This window comes from Solea senegalensis, linkage group LG21, assembly GCF_019176455.1.
Source record: "Solea senegalensis isolate Sse05_10M linkage group LG21, IFAPA_SoseM_1, whole genome shotgun sequence".
Taxonomy (NCBI): domain Eukaryota; kingdom Metazoa; phylum Chordata; class Actinopteri; order Pleuronectiformes; family Soleidae; genus Solea; species Solea senegalensis.
Genome location: NC_058040.1, coordinates 7,826,876 through 7,851,221, shown reverse-complemented (window position 1 = coordinate 7,851,221; position 24,346 = coordinate 7,826,876). Strand labels below are relative to the sequence as shown.

General features: G+C 38.5%; 1 protein-coding gene across 1 annotated transcript; it reads right to left on the bottom strand.

Moving 5' to 3' along the window:
• Positions 1-4,697: 4,697 nt before the first annotated feature.
• On the bottom strand, positions 4,698-14,314 carry amacr (alpha-methylacyl-CoA racemase). The gene is made up of 6 exons (XM_044012457.1): positions 13,898-14,314; positions 11,480-11,736; positions 10,398-10,541; positions 8,907-9,067; positions 6,958-7,144; positions 4,698-5,487 (listed from the first exon to the last, which is right to left on the bottom strand). The coding sequence occupies exons 2-6, from the start codon at positions 11,724-11,726 to the stop codon at positions 5,078-5,080; spliced, it is 1,149 nt and encodes a 382-aa protein (XP_043868392.1). The 5' UTR covers positions 11,727-11,736; positions 13,898-14,314; the 3' UTR covers positions 4,698-5,077.
• Positions 14,315-24,346: the final 10,032 nt, after the last annotated feature.

The window sequence follows — 24,346 nt, the reverse complement described above, 5'->3', positions numbered from 1 at the left end:
TTGTGGTCAGGATAAAGTTAGGGTTTGGTATTTATTAGTTAAGGTTAAGGATAACAGTCAAAGCAGAATCCTTAAAAGGATAGCTGCACATGTGTGTGGCGTGTGTGCAGCTATCCAGCCAAATTCCACCAACAGGGTTTAGACTTTCTGAGAATGTTTTCTATCATGTGTCATGAGATCGTCATGTGCTAGTGGAGTTCTGTTTTTGTTTTATGGCAGCATTTGCAGAGACAGAGAAGTGAGACAATGCACAGGAATACTAATCAAGTCATGTGAATGAAAAAGTAAAGACATGTTAAGAGTTAAGAGTGTAACCATGCTAAACAAAATTAAAACGTGCAGTTTTATTTAAACGCAGCCGTCTTTCCTACGCACATTTGAAATAAAATTCACGTTAGTCTGACTTGAGCACATTTGAATATGAGACAGTAGCAGCATGACATCACAAAGGCTCTTTTGTGGCTTGTTACAGCAGCACTCACAGCTGACCAAGTGGTGATGCATGTGATCAGAGGGATGCTGATCAGGAACAGAGGGGCTGGGAGCAGTCAGGAAGGAGGGACGAGAACCAAAAGGTCACTTTTCTCCCAATGAATGCTGAAAACAGATGTGGAAAAAATAATCAAATACTGACTCACAGTGCATAAGCACAAGGGTTAGCCCAGTTTCTGAGTAAGGCATTGCTTAGTGATATATTACTGTGCTCTAAAGTAACACTGAGTCACTGCATTACTTAATAGTTTTTGGGTGGTTTTAAGGTTTGGAGAAAGCTTTTTTTGGTTTGCAGGCCTACCCTGATGCATGTGATGCATGTTGTATTTTCACAGGACACAGGGATGAGATGAGGGTGTGATGATCACAGAAGGGTGTTCATTCATTCATTTAAGTTTTTTATTACTTTATGTTCGGTTTAAATTGGTTATTTTCTGCGTTTTTGCTTGGTCCATTTGTGCGTGTCCTTTTCTATGTGATGATGTGTGTATTTTGAAAAAAAAAAAACTACTCACAGTTGACCATTCAAGTTTACAGTGTTGGGAGTTGGTATGAATTGTAAAAAAAAAATACTGGTGTGTAGTGTAGTCACTCTACGTTGTCGTGGTGCTAAGGTAGGGAGACCAATGAAGCCATATTTGAGACACTACACTGTATCACGGCTAAGTTAATGATTATTTCCAAAGAATTAAAATAAAAATCTCCAGTCTCTGTAAACTGCAAGTAGAGAGGGATATGTGTAAAAATATTCAGCAGGTCATATTGTTCTACATGCCGACATGCATTGAGCTGTTGCTGTTTTTATTTATATTGGCTTTTCATTAACAAGCAGTTGAAGAGTGGATGGTGTACCTAATGAAGTGGCCGCTAAGTGTTTATTCACTGAAAATCAAGTGCACTGTGAAGTTTTAGTGCCCCCACTCTAATCCTCTCCCATGTATATCACACTGTGTTTGAAGCAGGCACTAATCTTGTGCCACGCATGTGCTCACTGGGCAAGGTGAGGGTCAGATGATCTGTGTCACACAGCAGACATTCCTCACATACTTGTGTGCCTTAAGGTCTAATGGTAGAGCAGCGTAATGCATATATGTATATAGAGAACAATTATGTGGACGAAGCTGAGATCTGTTTTAGTGATCGAGAGAGACCAAACAGCCTGGTGGTATAAGATGAGGAACAATTATGTTGTGTCTTCAGGGAGCAGTAACACGTTTTGCGAAAGCTGCATGTATAGTAAAGGCCATTATGGTCCTGCATCAGTAGGTTGCTTAGTGACAAGCAGATGCCCTGTGTTCCTCCTAACAAAACACACAATACAAGGAATAGCATATTAAAAAAAAAAAGATATGAGAAACCCATTGAACACATCAGCTTTCCGATGCAATCCATGTTCAAGGAACAGCTCCACATTCTGCTCTCTCCACAAGGGGTTGTTGAGGTCGCAGACCTATAGAAGGGGCTTAGCATCCAACCTCAATACTTCAGCGTAGGGCCGCAACTAACAATAATTTCTTTGATGATGAATTTAGTAAACAAATAACAATCCATTAATCCGTCAGTCTTTGCAGCTCCATTTATGTGGTATCAACTGGGTATTAAACTGTCTTTGTATCACCTAATGTCACCAATTAGTTATACTAATATATGTTATGTGAACATAAAAGAAAAACACTGTGACAGTAAAAATAAAAGAGTATGAAAACAAGTTAATAACGCATCAAATCATTGTAAACAGAGGAAATTGAAACAGATTGATGGGTACAAAAACTCAAAAAGAATAATGTTTGAACAGATCTGTTTTTAGACAGAAAAGGGAAAGAGAGTCAGAGTGGCGGCGGATGTTTGGTGGGAAGGAGGTCCAGAAGTGTCGGGCAGGGTAAACAGGCAGGCAGATAATACATGGAGGTGCATAGAGGAGGTGTTAATGATCAGGAGTTCAGGGAGGTAATGGGAGGTGGGGGGTATGAATATGGATGGCCTTGAAGGTAAGGAGCAGAATATTTTTTAATATTTATTCTGTACCCCAACTGAAACGTTGTCTTGTAGTGGTCGATGTACATCAAAATGACACTGGAATCGGATTCAATTTGAAACCTGTGGTTAGTTCCGCTAATGCAGGGGCTGCATGAACTACATAACAAAGCACTTGCTTGACATCAAAGGAGGAATCAAATTGCAGCGCGACTGTAGGCGGCTTATTATTTGAGAAGCGGGAAATGATAGACACACAACTATAATTAACTATAACTATTTCAATTTTTTTCTTAGACTGTTTTGTTGTTTTTTTTAAGCCAGTTATTCCTGTCAATAGATTAACTCACCACACAACATCTCAAGCAGCAGGAGGTATCCTCCATACTCCAGCTGCACACACATTTTATACATAAAGAAATCCTTGTTTTGTTAGCGTTCTGAGGACTTGGTCTGTTTAAGTCCACGTCACCAGGAACAAGTAGGGAGAGTTTAGAGTTTGTTAGTTTTCTGATTACATTACATTCCTAGTATGTTGTGAAATTCCTGATGCTGACTTCACACATCTTAAAACAGATTGGCTAGTGACAATATGCACAGTGGAATAAATCCTTAATCTACACTGCACTGGATCCTATTACCTAAACCGTTGAGCTACAAAGTCAGTCCAAAGCCATTTCCAGCACTCATTCACAACCTGTGTGCATCCTGGAAGAACACATGGTAAATTGGCATGAATGTTGTTGTTGTTGTCCAAACCTTTATGCTGCCAAAGACTTGAATCTATATTTCCTCCCTCGACAGCCTCCGTGTGTCAGTAATTGCAGTGCTGTCATCCTGCACAGTGGTTTTTACAATCATCGAAGGCGATATTTTTATAAAATACACACATGCTGCATTCGATTTACATGAAAAGACTTCATTAATGATCATTAGACTTCCCGTCCCACAAGGCCCGAAACATTTATTTCATTTAAATCCTTTGATGGCATCACTGGTCCGCATTGAGGTGATGAAATAATTGCTGCACATGGAGGAGTCACTGGCTGAATAAATTATATATGAAAATGATTTCAATGTTATAAACCTAGCAGGTTTGATTTTAAGGACGTGGGAAGTGCAGTCCTAGCTGTTTTCAGTTTCAGGAAAGATTTTTATTCTGTGTGTTTTGATCATTTTCCTCGTTATCATGATTATTATTATCATTATTATTATGTACCATAAAAACCAAACTGACATCCATTGGAGCACCCCGCCACTTAAATATTTGTTTTTGATATTTATAGACTAAATTTGCACGAAAACAAACAGCCAGTCAGTCTTGAAGCTCGTGTGGCCCCCAGGCCATTTGAATTTGAGAGCCCTGCCTTAGGCATTTTTGCTTTATGTGACAACATACCTTGTTCACATGGCTGCCACAATGGCTCAGCTACACTTGTGATCTGGAACAAAGGCCTGAATTATCTTTTTTTTTTGTTTAAGCCTATGCAGTCACTTGTTTTTACTTACATTTATACACTTAGTTATAGCCTTTAAAGTTCATCCTTTCATTCTTAATTTATTCACTTTCACTCTGTGCACGCACTACATTACATTAAATGTCATTTAGCAGACACTTTTATTCAAAGCGACATACAATAAGCACTACTTGTTCCATTTAATTCAATCTGCAATAATTGATTTGTTTTTTTCTTAATTCTACAGATTAATGTGTAACTGTTCAGGAGAAAGTTTCCTGTCATTGCATAATCTTCACTTGTTATTGTGTGTAAGTTCCTCTTATGATTGAAAGGCGCTTTTAAATTCTCCCTTTTTCTTTTATGTACAGATGAACATGTGAATATAAAGCCAGCAGCTGTGCTGTGAGATCACCTGGATTTCAAAATAAGAGAAAATGAAATGTTTCAAAAACCAGGCACAGCTCCCACCAAGATTTTTAAGACCTTATATAGACTACATAAAATGCAACTTAAAGGTTCAGTATGTAAGAACCGACGTCTTCACACACCAGACAAGATGTAAACACTCTTTCATACCTCTCTCTGCCATTTTCCTCTTTCATCATGGTTGGCTCATGCATTGCATGTAATCACCATAGTTTGTGTCGTAAGCTGCCGCTTCATCATATACACGTCTCCTCAACCTGCTGTAAAAACATGGCAGCTTAAGATGGCAGCCTCTGTAAAGGAAAGTCCTTACCTTAAGTACATGTAAAAGGATTAATACATGGCTTGGAAAACCAAATGATTTTTATTTTAAAACAATTATACGTTAATGGGTAGTGTATTCAATTTATGACAATAAACACTGGACCTTTTTTTATGATCATGTCAACCAATGTAAGACAGTTTGTTGGAGAACCTGTGGAGATGATGTGAGCTAGAAGTATTTATTATGTAGTCTTAAATTTTAGTACATCATTCAGAGGACAGCAGTAGCACAAAAGAGGAGAATGCAGATGGACAAATCCCCAAGCACATGACCCACTGGCTAATTCATTCTGAATCAATGATTTATTTCAGTTACAGCGTGTCCAGAGCAAACAGACAAAGTCCATCTCTTCTACACTGTCTGCCCTAAAATCTTGACAAAGTGTGACTTTCTTTATCCGCTACAACTTTGCTCTGCTTGCATTACACTCTATGACATCTGCCCCTAACATCTGCTTTATCTCTGCTGACGTAAAGCCATACTCCTCTAAGACCTTGACTGTGTGCTCTCCAATGACAGGGTCAGGAGTGAGGCAAGGCTCTGCAGGGGTGCGAGAGAGAACCGGGGCAGGGCGGGGGCTTTCTTCGCCACCGGAGTCCACCACGAAAGAAGCTCTTTCCTGGTTATGTGGGTGTGCGCTCACCTGGTCGAAAGACAAAACGGGTGTCACACAGGCATCGGTTCCGTCAAACACCCTCGACCATTCTGCCTGGGTCTTTGAAGCGAAACGTTCGGTGAATATCTGTCTCAGCCCTGGCCAATCACTGAAGCTCATCTGAGGAGGCAACGCTCCAGCATCCAACTCTAAACCTGCGGAGAGAAAAGTGAACCAAAAAGTCAACAGCTACAGGATGTAACATAATAACAAGCATGAGCTGCACAGGCTTTTATCACACGGAGTTCCGCCAACTCCGAGAATTATACTGATGGTACTTTACATAGATTACAAGTACAATAGCAAGTTTAGTGCTACTTGTCACTTCTAAAGAGCATACTCCAACCTCCTGGTAGTAGAAGGAAAAGATATATTTGTCTTATCCTATTTAAGCAATGACATTTCCCAATGACCTTACACAGAGGACTTGGTGGTTTTGGAATTAAATGAACACAGTGTTTATCGGTTATTAAACTTAGAAATAGAAAAATTGCACTAATTACTGTAGACAAGCTGTGCTCAAGGCACTTTACATAGGCAGAGCACTAACAATATTAGAGAGAGAAAGAGAAAGCTGTTCACATAGTGAGCATGCACTTGGCATCAGTGGAGAGGAAAAAAAAAAGCTCCCCTCTAACAGGAAGAAGACTGGCAGGACCAGTCCCAAACCTGGATAAATGGGAAAGTTGCGTCAGAAGGGGCATATGGCATAAAAAAAAAAACTCTGCCAAATCAAATATGTGGACCATGTGCTGTGGCAGCACCTACTGTTATAGTATACTGATGTAAGATGTAGTCATAATGATAATAATAACACATGACAAGGTAAAATAACTTTCATGGTTGTTGTTGCTGTTCAGATAAGGTCTACAGTATGCGAGTACCAGCCTGCCTCCAGCACATCATCAAGGTGAACAACATGTTTTCCTGAGCAAAGCAGTTGGATAGCAAACCACTCTCGCAGTCCACACATCAGAAAATCCGACTGTGAAAATAAATGTCCCAAACCTGACAGCGAGTGGTTGCTTAGGAACTGAACCGCTGTTTCTATCACATGCCATTCATCCAGATTTCTTTAAGGACGGAAGCCATGCAAAGAGAAGAGTGCCTTTCATTAAATGCTATGTTTTCATTAAGCCTCAAGTTCCCAATTGAGCCCTTAATCATCGATGATTTCAAAGACATGTGTGATGGTATGAGCCACCGTCATAGAGGTTTTTTATAAAGCAGTAAGTCATTTCTGCTACTAGGCGGTCTCTTAATTAAAACAATAACAAAAGATCTAATTTGACTATGTCAGGACTGAAATCAGAATAGGATCATGGGAATTGTTGTCTTGTTTCGTTCCCTGTGTGTTTGGGCTTTATGGGGAGAGCTTCTGTGGCACAACACACAGCAAACACACAATAGCATGAAGACAGAAACCAAAACTTCCAACTGGTAGTATTTCCTTCCTCACTCATTGTTTCATAGTAATGGCAGAGAGGATATGGATTTCTATGGACTGTAGGAGTTTTGGAAACTTTTTGGTTAGTACTTTTCTATTATATTATAATACAGAAATGTTACATATTATATATTGAAGCTAGAAAAGTGCCTCCAGTCTATATTAGAATAGTACGCACCCCGAAGCAGCTGTTGGTAGAATTGCGGCTCTATGGCGCCCACAGCCATGTACTTTCCATCCGACGTCTCGTAAGTATCGTAGAAGGGCGCTCCACTGTCCAGCATGTTCTCGCCTCTAGAACGGTCCCACATGCCAAGACTACGAGCTTTCCATATAAATGAGCCAACATATGCGGCTCCTTCCACCTGAGGATAGAGAGTTGAGAAAACATATATATTTCCTATACCCAAGTCATAAATAAATTATAAAGAGCAGCAAAGTAAATGTAAAGCAAGTTTTTTTTTATTATTATTATTATTATTATTATTAATAATAATTAATGCTATTCCCACAGAGCAAATATAATGTATTCAAATTTGATATGTGACACTAGTTGTGGGTGGCAGATCAAAGTGGCAAATGCACAGCAAGTGGCCTTTGCCCAGAACACGTGACAACAAAAACAAAACAGTTACTATTTTAAAGCAATTACAGTATACACAAACGTACTTATACTAAGTAGTCTATCCAATTTCTACAAATAAACACTGAGACATTGGACCTTAATATATGATAAACAATAATAATAATAATGTTGTGTTCACCTGCTTGCCATTATTTTTACAGTGTGAGTCTCTTGAGTTTGTTTTTGAAATGTGTACAAACTCAAAATGCTGAGGCTTGTTATCAAATAATTGTCATTTGAATTTAAGGAGAACAAACCAGCACACGCATTAAGCATGACTGACCATTAATACATTTACAAGAGTTCCTTTTTTTTTTTATAATACCTTTAATTATCTGTTTTTCTCTGTCACTGAGCCTTTTTAGTGCCACTAACTGAATAATAAATAACTGCAATGGAAAACCACTTTTTTCACAAACAACACCTGGCATCCAACAATGTCAACAATACTATAAACTGTACTATAAACTGGTTGTCTGTTTCCTACTTTACCAGCCAGGACTATGGATAACAATGGCCATCATATTTACATATTTACTGATGCGATCAGTCCCCCATCATCATTCATTCATCTTCTACCACTTTATCCTCTGGTGGGCACTGGTGTGCTCCCTATTAAAATAAGCTAAAAATAAATACATTTCGCAATGAAATTAAATCGTTTGTACCAGATAAAGTGGAAAAAGAATTTATATAATTAAAAGAGATTGAATATATTCAATCTCTTTTTACAGTTATCCATGTACATTTATGCAAACCACCTAAAAACCAACTCTCAGAGAATGCTAACGAGATCTCACACACACAGAGATGACGTTTTTATTCACTAGACTTCACTACCCACATTCTACATACAAATACTTAGCCTGGAAAGAGCTTTAAGTATGGAAGCCTTGTCAAATCTGGCCTTTTAAAAGACGAGAAACTAAAAATGGTCACACTTTAATGCATCACAATTAGCTACTCCACTAAGAGCTGTCCCAAGCTATCATTTATTCCACTTGCAGTAAAAGGGGTAGCATCAATTTCACGTGGAAAGATAACATACTACAGAATGAACATGTTGCATGAAATGTCGAGGAGGAAATTTCAGGTAAAATTACCTGTGCTTTCATGAATGAGAAAATGTGGCCCACAGGAAGAATAAACCCCCTTTATGGTGTTTGAGAAGTCTTCACCCAGGGTAAAATTATTTGAATGGCTGTAGGTGTACACCCACACCCTCACATCCTCTAACATGCTGTTTATTTGCTCGAGGGCCAGTGTCAGACTGAATGAGTCCTCACACTGCCCTGTCTCTCACTGCAGTCTGTGCAATGTGTCAGAAGCAGCATTTTACTTGGCTTGTTTTTCTTTTGTGAACACAAACAGACTTTTTGGCATGTTTACAAATATGACATTTTCTGTTTCTGCTCAGTATCCCGAGGAACAGATTATATTTTATATCACAGTACATGCCGGCATCATGCCAAACTACATTTGGGATCTGACAAAACGCTTACCATGCTAGCATCAATGATTTGACCTTTCCCTGACTTGGTCCTCTCCAGCAGTGCCATGACTATTCCCAGGGCACAAGTGAGTCCACCGCCTGCAAAGTCTGCTACCAGATTCAGTGGAGCATAGGGTTTCTCTCCACTGCGTCCCAGTCGAGATAAAAGGCCTGTGAGGGAAATGATGAGACTTGATGAGAATGACAGCCTTGTGGGAGGAAGAAGAATGGAATTCTGACACATGCTCGGCCCTAAAATTGAGGGGAAAGGAATTAACTTAATTTAAATAAGTAGCGATTACGAAACAATAAGATGGAAAGGTCAAAGCTCCTTTTAACAGGAACACTTTTAATTCCATGAAAAGAAAATGAAGTCCAATGTGAGCAAAACAACTTATTTGGTTAAACGAGCATTAAACTTTTGTAGAAAGCCAGTCATTCTGCTTCCGTGTAACCACTCAGATATTACATTAAACACCCCTTCCCAGACACTCAGGTCAGCCTCATCAATCAGCCTCATTGTGCCTCCTGCCCCCCTGTCCACCATGAGGGCCAGATTCTTCAGCCGCTCTGGCCCCATCTTTGGAACATTGACTTGTTTTCCACAAAAAATAAGGAAATTACTATAAATATACACAAATGATAATAATGGGCATATTTACAAATGGTAAGAGTTGTGAAAGTGGTGCAAGTGAGGTGTCTACAGATGCAGACAGAGAGTAATTGTATTAATGTCTATATGCATCATATGTTCCATACAGCATTCTCTGGAGGAAGAAAATAAGAAAGGTTTTCTGAATTTCTATTTATTTATTTATTCGTTTGTTTAACAAATAAGATAGATAGATAGATAGATAGATAGATAGATAGATAGATAGATAGATAGATAGATAGATAGATAGATAGATAGATAGATAGATAGATAGAGGTCTTTTTATGTTTTTACATCCTAGCTCTGGCTGAGTTAGTTCACTTTTGTGTTCTGCCAAAGACCAAAGACAAACAGAGCTGAGTCACCAAGAAGTCTTTCTGCCTTCAGCCATCAAACACTGAGCAGAAATGGGAGCTCTCTTGGGTTTCCTTAAGTTAGGAGATAAATAAAAATGTTGAAAAATACACATTTTAATATTTAACAGTAAACATTTTAACTGCTAATACTATGGTGCGTTAACAATGGACTGGACTTAGGAACAAATCGGTGCAAACTTTCCTCAAGGGCTGTTTTTATTTGGGTTTGAAAATTAAATTGTTCTTCAAAGTTTCCAAAGTCAAGTGTTACGTGCAAGAGTGATGAGAACAGTAAAATAAAAATCAAGGCAAAATAAAATCAAGGCAAAGAAAAGGCTGAATTCCTGCACAAATTGCAAAGATTATCGAAGCAAGGACGGTATAATTAGTACACAGAGAGGACACAGTGAATCACACGCATGTAATCTCACTCCATCATCTCAAAGTACACTGGTAAAATTCAGATAATATAACGCGTATTACGTGTTATTACCTGACATGGCGAGGTAGTTGATGTCATGCCCGGCTGCACTGGCATATGTCCCAGTCTGCCCGTACCCCGTCAACCGAGCATAGATGAGACGAGGATTTTCCTTCAACATGTCATCTGGACCAAGTCCCAGCTTCTCCATCACACCTAGATCATCACATCAAATATATCAGTATCTGCTTATTGGTACTCCCTGTGGACCAGTTAGTACTTTATCTGTCACAAGTCACATTCATGAGAACAAATTTTAATCTGTCCACAAATTATTCTTCCACGTTTCAATATAAAGCATTAATATATAATCATAGTTTATCAATACTACACTAAACTATACTTAATTTTTAAATAAAGGTTGTACTGAAAATGCTTATGATTCAAATCATGTGGATCTGCCCTGCTGTATGAAAACACAATTTTGAGAAATTTTACACACTGTTTCCATTTAATGCCTTACTTTTACTTTAGGGCTGCAACTAACGATTATTTCCATAAACGATTAATCTGTCAATTATTTTGGTCCATAGAATGTTTCAAACCTAGAAAGGATGATGTTCTCAAATCTCTTGTTTTGTCCAAAAACAAAAAACTATTGTTTTAATGATTTCTTTGTTATATGGAGCAAATAAACCAGAAAATTTGTTTTAATTCCCTAAAAACACTCAAACCGATTAATTTAGTCATCGATTAATAATTAATTCATCGAGTAATTGTTTCAGCCCTAATTTACTCAGTATATTTATAATACACTTAATAGGGGAAATGTTGGATTACATTTATTTAAGAGGTCTGGTGACAAGTTATTAACTAATTTTATATGACAGCATGTTACATCTCCTGTTACATCTCCCAACATCTCCTCGCTATTTGAGGCTAAAACAGACATTTATTAAAACTGTATGTATTTGTGAATGTAGAGAAAGTTGAGGCAGGAACCTTTCGAGTAAACCTATAAAATAAACTTATATAAACTAGTTAAAGCTGGCTCCACTTCAAGCAACTGCTTACACACTGACACATCAGTATCATAACTGAAATGTAACATATAATAAGCCTGCAAAAAAGTATGCTTTCTTTGGTACCCTGACCTTTACGATAGGGCTCGATGACCACATCAGACTGGACACAGAGCTTCCTGAGGAGAGCGACACCCTTTGCTGTCTTCAGGTTGATGGATACAGACAGTTTCCCCCGTCCTTGTTTGTCCAATGCCATAGAAACCTTGGTGCGATCCACGCGAATCACCTTTGCTCCAAAGTCTGCCAGGATCATGCCACAGAAAGGAGCCGGAGCCAGGCCTGCCAGCTCGATGACTCTCACTCCAGCCAGTGCCATGATGAAAGGACTATGAAAGCAGAATATTAGACACAATTCTCAGTACAAATGAAACACAAACAACAGATGGGGTGAGGGGGCACATACTACATGTTGCAAATGCTATTGTGAGGTTTTCTTTTCATTTCTAAAGGTATTTTCGGCTGCATTGATGCTTTATTCTAGCAGTACTATGCTCAAAACACAAATATTTAGGTTTCTTCTATAACTTCTATTCTGTGAGGGCTTGTTCCAGGAGTGAATACATGGGTTCAATGTGTAAACAGAACATTTTCCCTTGTAATAGTTTGTTCACTTTTGCTGTTGTTGTTGGTTATGACCTTGGTTCACCCCAAGTGACAGCAAGTTTCACCAATCTCTTTTGTATGTTTCCTGTGGGTTTCTTTTTTAATGTAATGGCTCATTGGTTCACTGTGTGAATGGAAAAATTGGTCTCTTCATTTCTTTGTATTTTTCTACACCTTTTTGTTGTTGGTGTTATGAGACTTGGTTCATCCTGAGTTATGTATGACAAGTGACCATTACATCAGTACTCTTTCACAAACAGTATTTAGGTTCCCATTAGCAAGCATAGCAAAATCTAAGCCAATTTTCATAGATTAGCTAAGAAAGATTTACATTTATGTGTGTTTCCAATTTACAGAGATAAGCAATGGGTGATTGCAAAGTCTGTGTCTCCACAGAAGAAAAACAAGGTGCAATTTGTTATTGCAGTTACATAATATTTGCATCTTGCACTAAGTGTTTCTACTATTCCAGCCCAGTAAAAAGTGGAGTAAGTAAAAAGTAGTTTTTCTGTAATGTCCTCTTTTATTAACTAAAACAGTTTTATGCAACTTTTCTAACTGGTGTTACAGAAACACACCTAATGGCTTTCTATCTTTTGCCGATTGCACTGCAGGTGTAGCAAACCCACTTCCAAGAACGTTGTAAAAGCTTTACAACTCAGCAACACTTGATCAGTACTCTTGATCTTGATCTAGGGCTGATTCTGGCAGTTTGAGTCACTGACTATCACTGACACTTCTCACACTTCGCAAAAGGACATAGTGCAAGCACAGATGTTAAGGTGCAGAGTGGGAATCCAAAGGGCATCACTCTCCCTCTTACAAGCCAGTGACCCAAAAAATGCTTATTTTCCTCCTTTTTTTTATTAATCTTTGCAGTGATACAACTAGTTAACAAATGGGAACACAGTGAGAGCAGAGCAGTGACAGATGTGAACTGTCACCTGCTGACACAAACACAGCTGGACTTTGAAACTGACAGTTCAGTGCAAGATAAGTTTTAATTTTAAGTCCAAAGTGACACACATTGAGATGTGCTGTAACCATGCATGTTAAAAGAGCCAATGGGTAAGAATTAGTGACACTAGTGAGACTAGTGAGAATTAGACTCCGCTGCTGCTCAGCCCTCCATTCTCCATGTACGTCAGGGAAATACAAAGACCGACGCATACAAGAAAGGAAGTTTTTCATGGATACAAACCACATACTTAAGACTAATTTGAGAACAGTTGCAACAGAAAAATTACTTCTTGTGCACTACAACCACCTTGAAGAAGAGTGAGAGCCCGACACCCCCTTCCTCCTAATGTTCACCCCTGCACTATCTGCACCAGGCGTTTATGTATATTTCTGTACTATTTATATTATTATTATATGTATTACAGTTTAAGTGCAAATATCCGATACAATAATCCTACATGGTCATATATGTATCTGTACAGTAAAGAGAGTGTACATGGACCTTAATTATACTTTCTCTTTAAAACAGCAGTATTTTATCCTGACAATACCATATACTATATGTATATGTATTAGTTTTACACCTGATTTTGCAATGTAAACGTATGTTTCCAATGCCAATAAAGCCCTTGAGAGAGAAAGAATACTGTATATAGAGTCAAGTATATGTTACACAAAGTGAATAGGCAAAAATCACTCCAAAATAGGTGAGAATTAATGCAGCTTCTGTGGCCAGTGCTTATCGTACTGTTAAGAGCTTGTAACTAATCAAACCTTGAACTGAATTAGTTTTGACATTGTAGTGTCATTATACAAAAAAAACAAGAAGCCATTTTGTGCAGTTATAGGTCTTGTTACACGCCACAAACAGTCAGTTAGTTTACATGCGCATGTGAGAGACAGTCGAAGTGTGGCTCAGCTTACCTTTACTTCCAACCTGAAGTCAGGACAACTCTGCTCTGTGTCAGCACCTAGCTAAGCCTAAACCTGCGTGCTGAGGGTATGTTTGTTATGTTTGTTGACTTCACATCCCCACGGAGTATAAAGTAGCGACAACGGAAAACTTACAGAAACTCTCTAGTAACACACATTAGACCAGGCTAATATTTTTCGGCAGTTGAAGGATGTTAATGTGTGTCAGTAAATCATGTATTTAAGTCGATACGGTGCAGTGTGTGTACCAAAACTACATGCTAACATCTGGTCAGAGTAAGCCTCATCTGTGCGCCGCGGTGAACTGCCTACGGTTGGAGACTAAAGAGGGTCGGCCAGCGAATACCACAGTTTGCCCAGTTAAACGTTCAGGTCCACTCAGCCTGGTAGATTCCTGTGTACGCCGGTATTTAATAAAAGCGAACCCGGTAGCTCCAGCTGTGACCTCAGCGCGATGAGGTTTCTGGGAAATGTAGTATTCTATGATGTTGCGTGTTGCTTAACTCTAGAGGCAGTTTGCACGTTTTACAAACTTTTCGTTCTTCGTTTTTTTGATAACTTTGTCTGTGTTCATGCATGTAGCATGAATTTTGACAAGGTTGTGTATTTTCATTTGATTTTGTAATTTCAAGCTCATCTTCTACAGTAAGTCTAAAATACACTTTGTACAAACAAGTGTTGCATAATACATGATTTTATTATATCTGGGTGTCAATACAGTCTTTTGCTCAGTCTTATAGACCGATTCGTCAGAGATAGTTTTTACTACTCTCCCCCAGATGGTGTCGTTTTTGGCCATATTCGGCATAATGGAGAGAAAAAAATACATGCTATTTCCACTAGATGACACTCTCACAATCCCCCCTCCCTCTCATTGACGTATCCCAGTCTGTAATAATTCACAAAACACAAAAAATGTGTACTTCATGTTTTCAGTTTTTTGGTGTTTTTTAGGCAACGCAGGGCAGTTAGTATTTGACATCAATAATCATCAATGAAAAATGTTTTTGTGTTTCGTGGTATGAGTGTGACTAATATTAGTATCTTTATACAGTACATATATACATATATATATATATATATATATATATATATATATATATATATATATATATATATATATGTGGACATTTTATTGTTTCCATTTTCTTTTTGGAGGTATCAGGATGAACATATTTCTCCTTGAATATATATATATGTATATATATATATATATACATACACATGTGTGTATATGTATATGTGATAAGACAAAAAATTAATCTCTGCTAAGTCCAAGTCTCATATTCATAAATACTGTGTCGAAAGGTCAGTCGTTCATTTTGTGCCGATTTCAAAACTCTGTTCCTCCTGTAACAGAAAAGCCAAGAAAGCAAGAAAAACATTGACTATGTGCTGCATGACGCTGTCTACGCTACTTGTGTTGTTGATTTTATTTATTTTTAATAGTGTGTAACCTTTTGGAGGGTATATTGAATATTCTACTAAGTATGTTTGTATAAGTGTATACTTTTTTTTGGCTTTTCCCTCTTGAGGGGTTGCTACAGCAATTGGTTGAATAAAAAATTGTTTGGTTTCCAAAGTCTTAAAATAAGCCTTTTATCAAGTAAGAGTGTTGCCGTACAAAGGCAAAAAACACCACCTTGCACCACTATTTCTATAGCAGCCAAAACAGACAAACAAAAAACGCTGTCTCACCATTTTAATAACCTGCAGATGAAACCAAACTTACTAAATATTAATACATTTCATTATTTTCACTTTGATTTACTGGGAGTTCAGCTACAATAGAAGGATTTTATTATCTCTATAGTTAGTCTCTTTAGACTATCAATCAAGAATGATAGAGGAAGTGTAAATGTAGACTGAAATGACCAAACATTTGTTTGGAAGATATACTGTGATCAGCAGTGTCATTCTGAAAATGAAAGTATGTTTTGGCACTTTGATAAAACATTAATTTATTACAAGCCTTTTAGATTTATTCTTACTTTGGATTAATACATCTCAGGGAAGAATTCAAATCCAAAAGTTCATTAGAAGTGAAACACACCTTTCAGATGCCCAGTTCTCTACTGTAACATTGCCAGGCTATTTGATATAGCCAGTAATATCAGGGCCCATATTACAGATTCTCTTAAATTTTTATGGCAATCAGCCTGTGACACATAAAGTTACAATTGTATGGAGTTTAATGGACACTCACAGCCCAGATATGCTGTATAGCACACATGGGTATTGATGTTATTATAAGATCCCAGCAGTGAGCTCCTTTCTAAGCCCTGGAGCCCAATACAACTCGTAGGATGAAGCAGACGCAGGTGAGTTCTGTCCACTCAGTCATGCATCTGCTCTACCAACCACGTGGAAAAGAAATATCTGAAGTTGCAACATCCCATTGCCAGTTTGGAGAGTTTTCACAAAATAGCTGAACTTGTGTGCGGACCGATTGGAATTCCGGGTCAAAAACAATTCTCCACAAAGGATTTTTTGAGGTACTAAACGCTGGTGAAAATGGACGAAAATTGGCACAGGAATCAGAATTGGTGGAAAATTGTATAAAATAAAGGATATATGTAAAAGGGGTGCAAAATGGCTCAGTAGCACCCCCAAAGGTGAAACCAGGTAGGACAAAGCCAAAATGAGGTTGCACAAAACTTGGTGTCACATTCCAAGACAAATAAAAAATGACCATTGGAACCATGCGATCAACACCTGTTGTTGGCACCTTTTACTGCCACTGTCTTGTAGTCTCACAGGTCTCGCAGATTCAGAAAGGGTGTGGCCTCTGACCCTGAACACGTCTACAAACATGAAGTTGATCCAACATGATCCAAGTCAGCCAATTTGGAATGTAGCCGCCGTTTCGTTATGACAATGATAAAAACAAACAACAATTAAGGGCAAGTAACTGAAGAGTAAGAATCTTTATACAAATGTTTGTGACAAAGCCTTAAAAAGGACAAATAAGCACTTTGTAATGACACATGAAACCTGATGATCGTAGAGAAGCACTGAATGCTTTCTGTGCTAGACAATAAGGAGTGTGAACAACTTTAATTATTTCATTTCCATTCAGCGTGTCAGCAGAGATAAGAGGAAGCTTACAAGGCTGAAGGCTGTGGCCTTTGAAAATGCTATTGCTGCTATAGAAATAATATTACCTCCCTCTGAATTCCTTTGGTTTCCTTTTTCTTAGAAAGCACCTGCAGTCCAATATGCAAAGCATTACTTTGAAAATAATGTTTGATACTAATACCGACATATTATTGTCCTCTGGAAATAAAAAAAAGACTGGTGGAATGTTTCACCTTGTATTTAGTGTGTACAGTGTACTGTGAGGGCAACATGTCACTTTCTCGCTGTGATATTAAAGTTCGTCTCTTAATGCTGACTCTGTTTGTGTAACCTCGCTTTTATTGGTTGTCTGGGCCACATCAATTAGCGTGGTCAGTTACTATAGGGCAAAAAAAAAATATCAATGTTTATGTAACCCAGAGGAAGATTAACGTGGATCATTTTACAACTTATATTGGAGATCGTTGTGGATAAACCAAGACGTGTGCCAGTCTTTCACAGCTCCTTACAAAAATGTAGGAGTGAGAAGAAGAAGAAGACGTTTAGATAAGATAAGATTGCTCTTGAAATATTGCACTTGTATGAAATGACAGTGTTACAATATATTACACAAGGATGAGTAACATAATATGTGGTCTTATTACAGCAGTGCTTGTTGTGCAGTCCAACAGCAGCAGGGAGGAATGACCTGCCATACTGCCCAGTGTAGTGCAGAGGGTGGGATGGGTTGTCCTTCAGAGATGATAGTTTGGCTGTCATTCTCCTCTCTCCCACCACCTCCACTGGGTCAAGGGGGGCATCCCAGGACCAAGCTGGATTTTTTTTTTCAGTCTGTCCAGCCTCTTCCAAAAAAGGTGGCTGATGCTACTACAGTCATAGAAAGTCTTAACCCTTGATAGAACATGCACCCTTGATAATTTGCAGTGGGAATAATACACAACTCCTTATATGGACATCTTGTGGGTGTGTGTTTATAGATCACATATTCAGGCTTTAAAAATGTGGGGTTTTTTTGTCTTCTTATGTGTTGTTGAGTCAAAGTTATGATTAATTTTATATTGCATTTTTAGTCGTGATATAAAGTAGCAGTTATTGTGTAGAAGTCACAAAATTATCTTTTCTTTTTTCTAAAAAAAACACGAGCAAGTGAACTTTGAACAAATTCAATCTGATTTTAAACATTTTGAGGACTTTTTGCTCAAAAAGGATATACGACATATATTGCACATTCTTAATAATAATGGAAGAAAGCAGCCAAAATGCTCTGTGTTCTAATGGTTCAGGAGCATTTCTTGCACTCCAAAGGGTAGAGTCTGCTCTGACCCTTCCCGTAGAGGGTAGCAGCAGCATGGTCAGTATGGAAGAAGAAAGTAAAGAAAAGAAATAAACAGAGACTGTCTTGTTACAATCAGGGCAAAATTGTGTTTCCCCATCCAACAGCTACATAGCAGGTGATAGATAGCATGTTGCACCTAAATTATCTCTAATGAGATGAGCACTGAAGTGATACCATCTGTGAAATGAAAAGTAAGCCACAGATGAGGGGAAAAACAAGTTCACACTGCCAAAATGTTCAAAGCTGAATTAGAATGCTTTTACAGTAATGTAGAGACACTGATGAGCATGCTTCTGTTTGGGGAGATGCAGTGCTGTAGCTGACGAGTAGAATTACAGTAGGATTAAGACTCAATCTGGAAAAACTGGGTTAAAAAACAACATTTTGAAGTTGTATAGGACCGTAGAAGGTATTTAAAAATATCAAGCATCCTTTTAGGGTAACAAGCTGTTAGATTGTATATAGGTCTTAAAGCAAAATGTGCTACTGACTATTTTTCTGCTCTACTATGCACCCTTAGCTGTTTGCAGCTGCATTCCAATAGCAAGTAAAAAATTGCAGAGGAGGGAGCAATATTGATGTCTCTACTGCCAGGAGCCAGGCTGCACTACAGCAGCACAACAGGGAACTCCAATCTCAGGAACAAGGCTGGATTATAGACTAAGCAATTGTGAACAACTGCTTTTGGAGCCAGGCTCTCTCTGCTCTTACCTGTCAATCAAATCAATGTGTTCAGGGAATAAACACCATTGAGGAACATTGGATTGGAGCGCCCAACTGGACTCTATCTCAACACAAAGCACATTTCTTTAACAGCTTTTTTTTTTTTTTGCAGCCATCGATCATATATGTGCTTACATGTGATGTGATTGTGTGTTTGTGTCCTTTTACGTGTCTTTGTTAGGACCTAACAATTCATAAACCACACTGTCTCCACCTCTACAGTAGGACATAGCTTTTGTTTTTTGTTTTTTTAAATGAAAGATGTACATATTACAAATGCTGCTGTGTATTTTATTGTGTTATGTGACATTTAATTGTAGTTTTATTGTGTGTACACAGCATTTTGTAATAGGGATGTCATCTTATTTTTAATGTTCCAGTTTGTTATAACAATGGTTATAACATTATTTTAACATGAATACCATGTGTTTCCAGAATAACATCCAGGTAATGGTAACATACAAAGCTATTAAAAAGCAAAATGATTACCATAATATTACATATTGTTACTGTGATTCAATGTAAAGCGTTTTCATTACTTCTCTCTTTAAAACCTGCACTAACTGGGCACTCCTTATGTAACATACAGATGGAAAATTAAATCTTGAAAATACTAAAGTGGATTTAGAGAGTTTGAGCAGCTCAGTTTTGGTAAATTTCTCCCACAGACATTAATCAATTCTGAGACACTACAGGAACAACACCATAAAGGTAAAATTGGACAATACAGGAAATAACTGACAGAGGTTGTCAGACGAATGTGACATTTTTCAAGGCAGAGGGTAAAATGAATTTGAAAGCATATTTCAAAGTGGCTGATGCTAGAATTATACACTGGTATCATTGTTATGCACCAGTTTATCTAACGAAATATCACTTGTGACATTTAACGTAAAGGTGTCAAAATATAGCAACTCATGAATTGAATTCAATTAAATGTAGGGATGGTGTGTGGAAAAAATGATATCATAATCAAGAGTGCAGTAATATGATATGCCATTGCTATCCTTCCTCTGCGTGCATTCAAACAAACATTTAGATTTGAAAGCTGTCCTTTTTGTTCTATGCCACTGCGATGGTTAACAGTTGGTGATGAAGTATTTTGAAAGACTGGTCTTGATGATCTCATGCATCAAACATATCCATACCAGCTAAACATAGATCTTCTCCACTTTGCCTATAGAGCAAAACATCCCCAGAGAATGCCATCTCTCTGGCTCTTCACCCCACTGTCTCACCTGGAGAGCACACAGAGTATGTCAGTCATCATCTAACCGCTTTATCCTCCACCAGAGGGTCGCGGGGGGTGCTGCGCCAATCTCAGCGACATCGGGCGATAGGCGGGGTACACCCTGGACAGTTCGCCAGTCCATCGCAGGGCCACACACAGATAGAGGCAAACAACCATTCACTCTCACACTCACTCCTATGGTCAATTTAGAGTGTCCAATTCACCTAATCCCCACATTGCATGTTTTTGGACTGTGGGAGGAAGCCGGAGATACAGAACCTGGTGGCCTGGTGCTCAGGGAACAACCTGTCTCTGAACGCTGGGGAAACCAAGGAGCTCATCATCCACTTCAGGACAAACCAGGTAAGGAATTATGCTCCAGTCTGCATCAGAGGTATCAATATGGTAAAAAAAATTATCCAAACTTTTTTAACGATGGCCAGATTGGATAATGTGAAGATGCCTGGGGGCCAATGGTCCCTTCAGACCTCTTTTTAACAGTAAAAGTTACATACAAATGCTGTTTTATGATAATTGTATTGTATCACAATTATCATTTTTTAAATGGTAATCTAACCAAATGTAAGCCATGCAGGAGTTAACAAATGAAAAAATCTGCCTTTCTTTCATATCTGGAGTATCATAATATAAGTGAATGTCTGTCTGTTTGTCATGGCATGGTTGCAAATCCAGGACTCCAGTTGCAAAGTGCAATTCCTTACCAATTGACCTGGATGATATGTGACTGGAGGCGATTTTCTGTCGCTGGGCCATCAATAATACATTATAAACCTAAACGTGGCCGTACAAAATCTGACCGAGGGCCACGATTGGCCTGCAGGCCAGACTGTGGACATGCCTGGTCTAGGGCATAGGGGAGGATGCATTTTAACTTTGTAATATGATAATTACAGTATATTATCCACAATCCCTTCTGTGATGACTGGCCACCAGTCTGCCTCGTCCACCATTCCAGTCTCCGTGCACCTATGACAACATTACAAAGGTACGACTCCCAACAGACCACATCAGACATCACAAGAAAAAAAGACCAAAAAGCGAAAATGTGCAGAGGAGATCATCTAAAATGATTGCCACTAGGAAAGATCGAAGAGGACGGGGGGAGACCAAGGAGCGACAACATCAAAGACTGGACAAAACATTACCTCACTGTTTTTTTTTTTCTTTTTTTCAAAAGGAAAAGATTGCCATACTATTATCATGTTTCTACTGCACTGTAATGTTAAGTGTTAGAAGTTTAAAGGAATTAAGCTCAAACCTCTAAAATCTATTAAATTAGACATGGTAGTGTTGGAGCTGGACCGAAGAAACGAGAGCATACAGAAATGGTGTAATTAAAATTTCATATGGGCATACAGTACCGCACACAAGTGGATAGACTAACAAGGCTGTGCATGTCAGTGGAGAGTGTGCACATATTTTAAAACCTTCAAAGCAGTGTGAGAGAAAAGTGAGCTGTACAACTTCAATCCATCAGCTTTCTAGCTTTCGCCGTCTTAGAAACCACCAGGCTGGCGTCAGCATTTACTTCCTCAACTATTTTCTATTCCATCTGATGTAGATCACAATCTTAGCCTGTGTCTGTATAAGCTTTAAAAGCTGACATTTGACATTTGCTGAAAACCAAGACTGAAAAAAAGACACGCATTGTCCATGCATTAATTAAGGGCATGAAAGCGTCCTTCAAAGCAGGCTGTCTGAAAGTAAAAAGAGTCTTTATCCAATTATACATGGAGGGGAGAAAAAAGAGAGAGCGAGAGAAAGAGGCTGTGGTCGTTTTTCCAGCAGGGGTAAATTCTGTATCCCCCTCTTAACAGCTTATCAAGTTGACAACAGGCCAAATGACACCAGAGTCATTTCAACCATGACATTAAAAACATGAAATCACTGTAGTGACTGCATGTGGCCAAAATTGTGTTTCCTTGTACTACCACGTAAGTGATTGGCTGTAGACTATAGGCTCAGGTTCTGCTGACAGGATAATGGAAGGAGAAATAATACTGCAGAGCTCCGCTGCCCTCTATTGGCCATGCATAAGGACAAACACATGTTCCACACAGTTTGTGTGGGTTCATGCCATTGTGATGTTGTGCTTGGGTTGGTCGAGAGCAGCTGCACACAGAGGATTGCGTGTGTCCAGAAGAGGATGTAATAGCCTCCGTTTCTGTGTTGCTTAGTGAAGCGTCACTGCCGGCAGACTTCAAAGGAAAGAGAAGTGCTATCTTTGAAATGACACTAAGTGATGTTAATGTATGGAAGTATGACATGTTTCTTCCTCTGGGAAAAGAGGGATAAAGTGGGTGTCTTTGATAGAGTTTGTTCGCAGGGGAAGGATTGAGTTGACACAGTTTCTGCCTTGGAATTAAATCATCTTTCATTTCTGTATCATCTATCCCTTGCTTTCAATTATATTATAAAGGCAGCACGGTATTTGAATATAGAGCAGAATAGAATATGTTCTCCCTTTTAGGTCGCCAAAGTGGATCATCTTCTTCCTTCCTGTCCTCCCGTTTGTGTCCTCTTCTGTCACACCCACTGTCCTCGTGTCCCCCTTCACAACATGCACAATCCTTCTCTGTGGTCTTCCTCTTTTCCTCCTGCCTGGCAGCTCCATCTTCGGCAATTTCCGATGCCAAATTAAATTCAATCCCAATCCCTCCTTTGCACGTGACCAAACCAAACTTTATTTCCAAACTGTTCGACCTGAGGTGTCCCTCAAATATGGACATTTCTGATCCTGTCCATCCTGTGCCACCTCCATCTCCGCCTTGTGTCTTCTCTCTATTAATTCAAGGAACGTCTGTCTGACCATCTGTTCTAATTTAACTGCCCATTGGTTCACTTGATAGGTTTCAGTTGGCAAGTGTGCAGTGCAGACCTTGGTGGTGTTTGGATGAGAATTAGCAACAGTTATGTGTAGAAAAGTGACAGATATATCACTAAAAGAGTCTCTGTCTCACATGGGGAAATGGTGAAAAGCTTCAGCGAAATCCAATAACTGCTACATCATGGCACCTGTTAAATAAAATTCCTATTCTTTGCAGGGAGCCAAATTACCACATTTCCCTTAGAACACTTTTATAGAGAGCAGGCAAACATCACTCACACACTCCTTTTTATTTCCAGAGACCTAGATGAACCAAAAATAAACATGGCATGTGCTGATAGAGCATCACTGTATTTCTGTAATTTATGTTGGGGTTTTAGTTTTTTTTTACCTACTTTAACATATACCAACTTTTTGACAGGTTGTCAGAAAGAAATTTAGTGTGGCTCCCAAAATATGAGAAGCAATAACTTTGGTGACCCCTAAAAGAGAATTCTCTGTTCTTCTGTCTCCAAAAAAAACCATGTAATTTTCTATTGTACTTACTTCCACACTCTTGCTGTAGTTGTTTTAATTAAAAAGAAGATAAGGGACATTTAACTTATTTTCTCAAAAACACTACAATTAAAAACGTCTGATTTGATGAATGCTAGTAGTAATAGATGTCTTGAACACAACCTAGTCAATCCTAGTCAGAATTTATAGAAATTTTTACTATACTATATCTCAAAAATGTGTCAGTCTTGGTCAAAACGTTGCTGTTTTTACTACATCTTAAAGTTATTTTGTGTAAAGGGATAGGACATCAATGAGTCAATTAGGGAGTGGTGTTCTGTGATGCTTAATACATCTTAGATTAGATCTTGGTTAAAAGTATGATGATTTATGTGCTATTGTTTCACATGTTTTGTCCTTTATACCTATGGTGGCCTTGGTACGGAGTACAGGATGTGCTCCCAAAGATCTATTGCCACATGGTGATGTTTCTGTCTGCACCGACGAGGAAACAACACCCCAAACAATGTAGTCCTGGATTACATAATGGTCTGAGACAGTAAACATTATCACTAAATTTGTGCGTTGATTTTATTTAAGCTCATATCTCACAGGCAATCTGCCCTTTCTTTGAAGAACCGTGTGCTCAGAATCACACGTAAAATCTCTTCATCTACAACTTTTGATTAGAGTCAATTAAAGATGCATCAGGCTACAAAGTATGTTTAT

Coding starts and splice junctions, on each gene's coding strand:
- amacr (XM_044012457.1), bottom strand. CDS start 11,726: ATGGCACTGGCTGGAGTGAGAGTCATCGAGCTGGCAGGCCTGGCTCCG. Junction 7,145..8,906: donor AAATCATTGATGCTAGCATG/GTAAGCGTTTTG, acceptor CTCTATCCTCAG/GTGGAAGGAGCCGCATATGT. Junction 5,488..6,957: donor CTACCAACAGCTGCTTCGGG/GTGCGTACTATT, acceptor TTCTCTCCGCAG/GTTTAGAGTTGGATGCTGGA.